We start from the raw sequence: 9474 nt of genomic DNA on the forward strand, positions 1-9474 counted from the left end.
TATTTCATCTGCCAGCAGGTCCAAGGCTACACCTTGCCCAACTTGTCAGCTGGGGTAGGCTACAGTTGCAAAATATAGCTTGTTAATTACGGATATTTTTATGTCTTTGAAAGTCATGTCTAATATTGTGCCTGTTACATAACTGTACGCTTTACATGATGAATAAAATTCCCAAGGTAAGTTTCGTAAGGCGAGTCTCACATTATCAAAACAAGTTTTGCAACCACTCCTTACTGCACAATTATCTGTATTTGTGTGTGCTTGAAAAGAATCAGACCTATTTAAAATCCTAAAATGAGTTTCCAGGCATCGCTGCACTCCCATCAGATGGGTAAACAGTACACTGAGAAATTACACAACTAGAACCCGATTTGGTGTGAGCTACCTGTTTATTGTTTGGCTGAAATAGTCACAACAATTGCACACAACTTGTACACATTAAATACTGAAAGTGCTGCAAGAAGCTTCAATTTCTTTTTTTTTTTTTTTTAACCATCATGCCTGTAAATGAAGACCATGATCGGGCAGGCGGGGACTAACCTAAACATGTAAATGTACAATAAAGTGCTCCCCACAATATCAACAGAGATTATAGGTTGTATTTAAAAATGTTCATACTGCATCTTTTTTTTTTTTTTTATATGCTGCAAACACAACAAGCACCAGGACCCACTTTGACTGCAAGCTTATTTGCAGGTTGCCTATTGAGAAGACACCTGAATGCAACACAATTAGAAGCCGTCACACATGATCTCCAAAGACGCAGGTAGGGAACCTTTTTATCCACAGATTATTTTTGAAAACTGATTCGTGTACAGTATCATAAGTATTTGAGGTTGTATTAGTTTTTAGTATTTGGTTCCCTAACCTGTGATTGCTCTGAGATATGTATGCTGTTTAAAAAAAAAAAGTGAGCCTGAAGGCACTTGATGCTTCTTGTGGGGTGCAGTGTCATTTGGGAAGCAAGCAAAATCATCCTTCCGAGCGGTACAAAGAATGCGCCGTGGTTAAAGGAGCAAATAGATACCCTGCGGAAACAAAACGCTTTATTACATAGCCAAGTAGCGACTAAACATTAAATATCTTTTGTAATAAGCACTTGTGCGATATTCCACTCGTCCCAACTTTGAAGAATAATTCCACAATGTATTTATCTCCCTGTTCGTCCACTTAATGCCAATGTGGAAGTGGGCTGTATTCCAACGCGGCATCAGCAAACAAGAAAAATAGCCTATTAGACTCGGAATTGCGGTGACGACGAGTAGAGCGAACGCTACAGTTGTGCTGTGCAAACGTACAAAGGAATAAATGGCGTAAATGAACTGAAAAGCTTTGACTACTCTGCCATGGCTTTAAATAAGAAATGGCTGAGCGAGGGGACGAGGGGGAGGGCGTCTCTTTCTTTCGCCTTCTCTCCTCTTAGGTGGTTTTAACCAGGTCATAGACGTGGATGTGAAAGTCATCGTCATATTTAATGTAGTAGACGGAGGGCTTGGCGGGGACTTGGTAGATGACCAGGCCGGTCCTCTTCACACCTTTGTCAGTCACGTACTCCACCTGTTTGCCCACCAGACTCTCAGTCTCTTCCCCGGGCTTCCTGTCGGCGGGCAACAGGTGCTTGTTTTCTGAACAAAGTAGAAGGGAAGATAAGTTTCGGTCCACGTGCGAAGGCATGTTTAAGTACGTGTCACTCTTTTCTGTACTCATGGTCAAGACAAGCCGTTCACTGTTAGACCGATAGAAAAAAAAAAAAAAAAAAAGCAAGACAGCTGGAGGTATTATTTTTGTCCACTAGGGGTCACAATGCTCATATCTAGATTGTAGTAGCTCTGCTTTTGAAGGCAAATGATTTCTCTTCTTTCATGCACTCGATTTTTGCAATGTGAATCTGAGCCAGTGTAAAAAAATTCAGGATGCATTTTACCCCAAAAACATGCAATGTCAAATTTAATATGCACAAACAAAAATATAATGGAAGTTAAGCCGCAAAAAAATTAACCAAATTATGGCGAGGGAAGACTACTGTTAGATAATAGTCACTTTCAAATTACTCTTGATTACTGCCACCAAAACAAATAACAGAATGACAACAAATAATTCAGAGTTCCAAAAGAAGTGTAGAAATGTAGACATGCACACAGTGCATGAGACTTGGAATGGTATGGAATGCATGTCAAATGGTGGGTGCCCCGTGACATAGTTTCCGATAGAAAGTTACATACCCGCTTCGGGCAGAATCCTAAGGTCCCCGTCGGCGTAGTCGTCCCATAGTTGGTACATATAAAGAACCGGGTCCTTTTCATAGGTGATGTAATACCAATTAGTCATGATCGGTGCTCTGGAGAGCACCATCCCTCGCCACTCGTTCTTCTCGCCATCCTCCTTTTCAAAAAGATGCTCCACGGCTTTGCCTACTAACTCTTCGGCCCCCGGGGGTATCTTGATCCGGTTGTTTACTGTAGACAAAATGCATATTTTCACTATGATACATGTGCTTGAAAAAACCCCCCAAAAAAACCACGAATTGTCAGGCATGTTCAGACGTACCGACACTTTCGGAGAGGACCTGCAGGTTGGATACACGCTCGTCCTTGAACAGCTCGATGCCGTAGACGCAATCAAAGCCGTCGTACTTGACCATGAAGAGCGACGGATTGACGCTGAGTCTGTCCAGCACGGTGCCCTTCCATTTGCTCTGGTTGCCCTTCTCGCGCCAGTTGTGCTGAATGCGAACACCTAGGATACAGTTGGGGTCGGGGCTTCCGGCGTCGCTCAGCTCACCGCTGCTTCGCTTCCTGCCAAGTAGAAGTTTGTTATGATTGCACTTGAAGGGTGGGCTCTGACATGCCATTTAGCGTACAAATGTATTGATTTATTTTTAAATAAGCAAAAAGGCTTTTGGGTGGACAAGTATCTCGCTAGATTCCCACCTCCACATTGAAAACCAAAACAACTGCCGCTAAGATGACCTTGACACTAGTGCAGCAACTCCAAGATGTGTCTTGCCGAAAGTTGTATTTGTTGAAATACTACTGGGTAGAGAATTACTTAATCTCTTTTCCTGCATTGCTACCAATTGCAGAGAGGAAGGAATTTATTTAGCCACCCTTGGGGTAATGTGCAGCAATATATTAAAATAAACATTTGATTGATTGCTGCACCATAATTTATTTTATTTAATTCACCATTGGAGGATAAACTGCTGCAGTGTGACCATACCTGCCTCTTTTCTTTGACATGCCTCCACAAATTCGATGTTTACAGTCTAAAGGGAAAAAAAAAAAAACGTTATATTAGTGACAGTCGGAATATAACATATGTGGAACATTTCCTGAAACATTACCCCCACACACACCCTTTTCCCCCCCAAAAAAAACATTCTGAGGCAAGTTGCGCCAACGACTGACGTCATCCTAATGCGCGGAGATCGACAGCTCCAATAGCCAATAGCATCGCGTCCCGAGGCATCACTTCCTGTGTATTTACGTCGCCTAAACTGCGTCGCCCGCAATGGAAGTGATTATGTGCATGTATGTGGGCGTGTGTGTATTTGTGCGTGTGTACGGGCCACATCGTCTGGCATGGCTAACTAGCTGTTAGCTCACCGCTAAATAACAGTTTGGAACTAACAAGCCCTTGCTCGATACGCCAGTTGTGTCGAACGACAGCTACTGTTGGCAAAATGACACTGTCGTACAAACGGGAAAAAAGTACGTTTCAAATGTAACGGGACGAAGGCTACCTAAGGCGCCGACACACCTGTGCTGGCAAATATCCAACGTATAAGGTCATAGTTTGAGTCTGTCGTGCCATATTACCAGTTTCCCTCGCTTGTCCGAGCGGCCACCTCAATGCAGACGTTCCAGGCAGGCAAGGGAGGGGGGGCGATTGGAAGCTACATCCGCCTTTCAGAAGTTGCACAGAGAGCCGAAAAGCACAGACTGCCCGGACGCCAATGAGCCTTACGTCTGCCTTCACCTGCACGCAGATTTCATATCGGTTCGGGACTTCTGCTGAAGAAAATGTTCCCCCACACGGAACCAGACTCGAGGAAATCTCGCGAAAGCTGCGTGAAATGCGGGAGATGGAAGAAAAATACTTCGTTTCCCAGCATGCCGTTTGGTGGCGAACAGCTGGAGAAGACGTTGACATACGCGCAATGAACGCTGGGAAATGATGGCCGGAAAGTTCCACTCCAGTTGGCAGGTACAGTATTTTGCATTTTGATAAGAGAAAAATTGATTAATGTGATTTATTCGTGGGTAGCGCTTCCGTAAGTGACAAGCGCACATTACGTATCTACAAATGAAATATTCACGGAATAAAATCTGCATTTATTGATCATGTTCCATTCCAACATTTAATAAATGGGATTAAAAACTTAATATTGTTTTATCCCCAAATTACATTCTTAAAAAGCTTACTCTGAAATTACCGGTTGTTGCGTTTTTGTTACAGTGCAAAGCAGGCGAAAAGGTCGGAAAAAATGGTACTATTTTGTAATTTAGAATTTTGTTTTTTCTCGGCGTGCTTGTGGAAGTTGCAAAAAGTCAAATCGAAAAATGGCGAGTTTGAAGCATGCTTAATGAATATCACCCAGCAAAATCAATCAGACATAGCGATCATTCATTGACAAGCTCAGCACCAACACATTAGTCGTTTAACAGTAGCCGATGATGTCACTGCTTGATGTGCAATTGTCGAAGATGATGTCGATGTTGATTTGGCGAAGTGCTGTTCAAAACATTGGCTATCCAGTCGGTAAAGGACGAGACGCGCGTGTAGACGTCGGGGGTCCGAGGGTTCCCGCATCGTCGTCCGGAAAATGACACCACGCCCGCGGCCTCGCCGTCGCAGATCAGCGGACCACCCGAATCACCCTGAGCATGTCACAAAAACATAGGAGTTGATGTATTTATAAAAAAAGTAAAGGCCATTTCATTAATCACACTGTAGGTGTATCTTTATAGCATATTGGAAGCTTATTTTAAGGTCCTTGAATACATTTTTAGAAATAATAGATTCACAATTAAAAACATAGAGAGCAAATCCTGTGATTTTTCAAACTAGCTTTACGTATAGGTGTAAAAAGGATTACAGAGGATTTAACATCGAATTCATTTTGGGCCAAAAACATGGCCTTAGTTGTTGGCTTTGATATGGTAGTGGTTCACTGCTGTTGAGAGCTTACCGAACAGAACCCTTGAAAGGCGCGGGACCCAATGCCGCACACCATGGTCCTGACGATGGGGACCGCCCCCCATTGTCTGCGACAGGCGCGCTGCGGCAGGACGGTGACGTTGACCTCCTGGAGAGTGTTGGGCAAGGTGCTGTTATCGCCGATGTCCCCCCAGCCGGCCGTGATGCACCTGTTGCGTCGGTCCAGGCGTTTTTTTTTGGGAACAATCAGCTGCACCGCCTCCGTTAGTGTGGCACTGGCGTTGAGCTGAGACCCATCAAATGGGAAATATAATTCATGTCTTTTTCTTTGACTTTTTGAAGCCCAAAAAAATCTGAAGTTATTTCAACACATCTCTGTTCTCACCTGCAGGAGCATGATGTCATTTTCATGGCCGTCGTAGTCAGGATGCGGGATGTCTCTGATGGAGGTGAACACCTGCTTGGTGGACTCCGTCCCACTCAGGGAGTCGACCCCCAACACCACCGTGAGTGTACTGCAAAAACAAACATTCATGCAGATTTGATATCAAATCAAGGTTCTTAGCAGGGTTACCTCATTTTAGTAACTTCTTACCGGCGTATCCTGCAATGTGCTGCGGTGAGGACAAAGTCTTCTCTGACCAGCGAGCCTCCACAGATGTGCTGACCCTGAAATTGAAGCGAGGCCATGTACGGACGCGAGTGCGGCGGAGCGTCTCTGCCTCCGACAATGTGAGTACCATCAGCTCCTAAAAAAAAAACATAAAACACTCCTTTTATCATTTATTTTCTAAAAGAGCTTTCAAAGCTTGCTTCAAAAAGACAAAGTCGCTCACCATTTAGAATGAAGAAGAGCAGCAGTATGATGGCCATGGTACTTACTCGAATGCGCAGCTTGCCTCTCAGTCTCGTTCCTATTATTGTGTGCACTCAAACTGGGTTGCGGTCTAATTGTTGCTTCAGTGTATTGGCCAACATGCTGGTGGAGGTTTTGAAAAGTCAAAAGAATTTCAAACTGCCGGGTTGCACCATTTTTGCAATTAAGAGACCCAAGGTCACCTAAGTTGCTCTCATACTAATACTGCACGGCTTTCGAGGACTGAACAATGAATCCAAATAAAATCGACATCGTAATGTAGTAGAATGTAGTTGTAGTGAACAAACTGCAAGTGTTCAGTAAGTTTATAATTGTAGTAGAGAAATCAAATATCTGTTCATTCATACCTAACCTATAAATCTAAATATTTAAGTAGAATCTGAATTTTTTTATTTTAATACAGGAAGATTAATTCCTTGCTTGTGTTTGTTTAAAATACTATTCAGCCGTAGTCCTGACTGTAAATAAATATTTTTAATTGCCAGGATTACCCTAATTATGAGTTTGATTGCTAAACATTGGTGCAACAATCTCAATATTGTACAACTTCTGAGGTGTTGTTTTTAAGTTGTCGTAAGTTTCCCTTTCAACATATTTCCTCTTGCGAGGGCACTGAGGTCAATTCTGGCCCAGCAGCAAACAGTTTGTTGCAAAACATGCGTCATGTAACATTAGTTAGCCACAATTTGGCCCACGGGTAGTTGAAGTTTTGGTTCGTCTTTGCCTTTATACACTAAAATGCATCTGAATTAGAAATATTGAGTTCTAATTGAAGCGCAGACTTTCATCTTGATCATTTATTTTCTGTCAAGGAATTACCTCGTCACATTTTCTGTTTTGGGGCGTGAGAGTGATGGTCATAATTTTGATAGGCAGAGTGTTAAGTAATTGTAATGCCCAGCAGAGGGCGACAGAGTAACTGAAACGTTTTTTCAAAAGACATTCTCATATCACGCCGTTAGAGGGCGCTGTTTTGCCACAAATTGTGTAATCTTGTTTCTGGCTTGAAAGTTTGAAAGAATGAATTTGTGATCGTTTTGGGGTGCAATATGAGTTTCAAAACGTATCTTGCAATATTTGAGCTTCTTATCTGTTCTCATTTGATATACAGCAGTACCTAGAAATAAGGCTGGATTGCAAATTCTTGTCAATACTTCTTAATATTTTATGTACTCAGGTTGCTGTTTTGTCATGTATTAGCATAGTAATTAGAATCATCTAATCAACTCTCCAAACAAAAAAAATGAATCACCTTAATACAAAATAATATGTTGAATTTCCCCACTGTGTAATCGACATGCCGAGTGAAGCAGCATGTGGCTCATCATCCAATGTGCTTGCTATGATTTTAGTCTGACAAGAGGTGGGTTTTAGTGTCCAATCTGCGTCTCCCTTGAAGTTCAAACGAGGCCAATCATTTTTACTTTACCGTAAATCTTGCTCTCTAATAGTATTTCCTGTTCCAAAGCCTCCCCTTTTCTTCTCATCTCCTTCCGACTCACACAGCGGTCCTCACCTCGCCCCCCTAGTGTCTGGCGAGGCTGCAAGCATCCCGGGAATGCTCCGACGCGGGGTGTCGTTGACCCGCGCCACGCGCATTCCTTTGGCATACCATGGCAGCGCTTCAGGGGGAAAAAGTGGCACACTCGCCAAGTCCGTCTAAGGCCTTCAGACGCCGTGGCTAATCCGCTCGGCGATAGCGAACCGTCCGATCGCGGGTTCAGACAGGATTGCGGCAGTCGGTGAAATTTCCTCTGCAGGTGTTTGGCTGTGATAAATCCATTTGTTCGGGCTTTATGAAAGTGCGCTTTCAAGTCTGATTCGTGTGTCTCTTTGTGTGTTTGCTTGTTGAAACGAGTGTGAAATGACAGTCGGACTGCCAGGCTTAAGTTGAGATCTTTTGAGATCAAAATCATACCGGGATACTGGAACATGTCCAACCTCCCCTCAGCGGTTCAATTTTAAGTTAGATTTGCTATTTGTCCATCTGTCCATCTGTCCGTCCATCCATATAATAATATAAAAATAATAACATAATGAAATATTAATACTGGACCTATGTGTACAACTTAACTGTTATAAAAACGAAATATTTTACAGAGGAGTACAAATAAACAACTGAGATAATGTGGTTGTATAAGTGTGCACACCCTCCTATACCAGAGTTCACTTATTCAAACTCGTGTCTTCCTCGACCCACATTTGTGAGGGATGCTGACCACCTCTCATTTCCATAAAAGCGTTACTACTTGTTACACTTGCTAGTGCGGACACACATGTACTGTGTATGTAAGGCAATCTCGCGTACACGCCGGCCCATCAAGCCGCTCTTTGGTCGGCCCTTTCAGCGCTATAAGTCGGGCTGTTTTTGTAACAAAACAAGGCCTAATCCTAAATTCAGCGAGTCGTGAATGTGCCTCAACAAATGGCAGACAAATGAGAAGGATTAGCCGGGGCCCGTGAAAGAGTGAAAGGTTTGCCATTGATCTACGGTGGTCCTTTTCTCTTTCAGGGCCACTCGGTCTGAAAACCCCACCGGGTAAGAGCATACAGGGCCACTCCAGAGCCCCCTAGGCCACCGAGAGACACACAACAGTCACAATTAGTCTCAGGAGCTGTAATGGCAATTCAATAAGCGCTTTGGGTTAAAAAAAAATCAGTCCCTCGCCCGTCCGTCTTGCCCTCTCCCCCCGTTTTCGTCTACATACATAAGATTGGTATGAGCGCTGTTTGAGGGGCTGTTTTTTTTTTTTTTTTTTTCTCCCCCCTTTCTTTCCCACCCACCACAGTTCTTTTCAGCCGCTGGGAGAAAAAATGACCACACAGGGTTTCAAAGGTTCCAGAGGCAACGGGTTGTTGTCACTTGAAGCAGCGTGACTTGTGGCCTCTGCGGACTGCGGCCGAAAGCCTCCAAGCATCCTCTTTCTAGTCCGACTTTGGATCTCATTTGGGAGCTTTCAAACTGCCCCGTTGTTTTTAATGAGATGAAATGTGCTGCACTTTGCAGATGTTTCCACCGAGCTCCCTTGACACTTTGGCCTGTGTCAGTCCAGACGTTGGTGTTTTTCACATCGTCTTCCCGATGTCCTTTCCATCCTTTTTCACTGCTCCTTTTGGGACCCTCCTCATTGCTTTCCGCTTTTGATCAGGATCCGTCCTTCTCGAAGCAATGATTATAATTACAGCCCACCCTTTTAGCATCGGATGGCACTTTGACACTGATGAGCAGGCCAGTCCAGTCCAGCGTGACTCTGTTTTAGTATTCAGTGCCAGTATGTCACATAAGAGGATGCACCTGCTTATTCACTTGCCTTGCAAACATTTACAGTCCAACGCCTTCAATTTTGGCAAATGAAATGTCTGAGCAGCCAGAAGCCGCCGGTACACCTCATTGCAGCCAACTCTTGACTTTTTAATTGGCGCTACTCTATTATTAT

The 9474-nt window shown here is 43.6% G+C and overlaps 2 protein-coding genes across 2 annotated transcripts; both read right to left on the bottom strand.

The window, feature by feature from the left end:
* Positions 1-370: 370 nt before the first annotated feature.
* On the bottom strand, positions 371-4124 carry zmp:0000000521 (spindlin-1). The gene is made up of 5 exons (XM_049716619.2): positions 3819-4124; positions 3220-3265; positions 2548-2795; positions 2223-2456; positions 371-1625 (listed from the first exon to the last, which is right to left on the bottom strand). The coding sequence occupies exons 2-5, from the start codon at positions 3237-3239 to the stop codon at positions 1420-1422; spliced, it is 708 nt and encodes a 235-aa protein (XP_049572576.1). The 5' UTR covers positions 3240-3265; positions 3819-4124; the 3' UTR covers positions 371-1419.
* Positions 4125-4313: 189 nt separating this feature from the next.
* Positions 4314-6148, bottom strand: LOC125965800 (serine protease 57). The gene is made up of 5 exons (XM_049716632.2): positions 5997-6148; positions 5756-5909; positions 5546-5675; positions 5192-5446; positions 4314-4880 (listed from the first exon to the last, which is right to left on the bottom strand). Exons 1-5 carry the CDS (start codon positions 6031-6033, stop codon positions 4680-4682), a joined length of 777 nt encoding a protein of 258 aa, XP_049572589.1. The 5' UTR covers positions 6034-6148; the 3' UTR covers positions 4314-4679.
* Positions 6149-9474: the final 3326 nt, after the last annotated feature.

The sequence above is a fragment of the Syngnathus scovelli genome, chromosome 10 (genome assembly GCF_024217435.2).
Source record: "Syngnathus scovelli strain Florida chromosome 10, RoL_Ssco_1.2, whole genome shotgun sequence".
NCBI lineage: Eukaryota > Metazoa > Chordata > Actinopteri > Syngnathiformes > Syngnathidae > Syngnathus > Syngnathus scovelli.

Excerpts from the sequence above, each read along its gene's own strand:
- zmp:0000000521 (XM_049716619.2), bottom strand. The coding sequence starts at position 3,239 with ATGTCAAAGAAAAGAGGCAG. Across the intron at positions 2,457-2,547 it reads GGTCCTCTCCGAAAGTGTCG|TAAACAACCGGATCAAGATA; the intron begins GTACGTCTGAAC and ends TTTTGTCTACAG. Across the intron at positions 1,626-2,222 it reads TAGGATTCTGCCCGAAGCGG|AAAACAAGCACCTGTTGCCC; the intron begins GTATGTAACTTT and ends TACTTTGTTCAG.
- LOC125965800 (XM_049716632.2), bottom strand. The coding sequence starts at position 6,033 with ATGGCCATCATACTGCTGCTCTTCTTCATTCTAAATG. Across the intron at positions 5,910-5,996 it reads GCTCTTCTTCATTCTAAATG|GAGCTGATGGTACTCACATT; the intron begins GTGAGCGACTTT and ends TTTTTTTTTTAG. Across the intron at positions 5,447-5,545 it reads ATGACATCATGCTCCTGCAG|CTCAACGCCAGTGCCACACT; the intron begins GTGAGAACAGAG and ends GATGGGTCTCAG.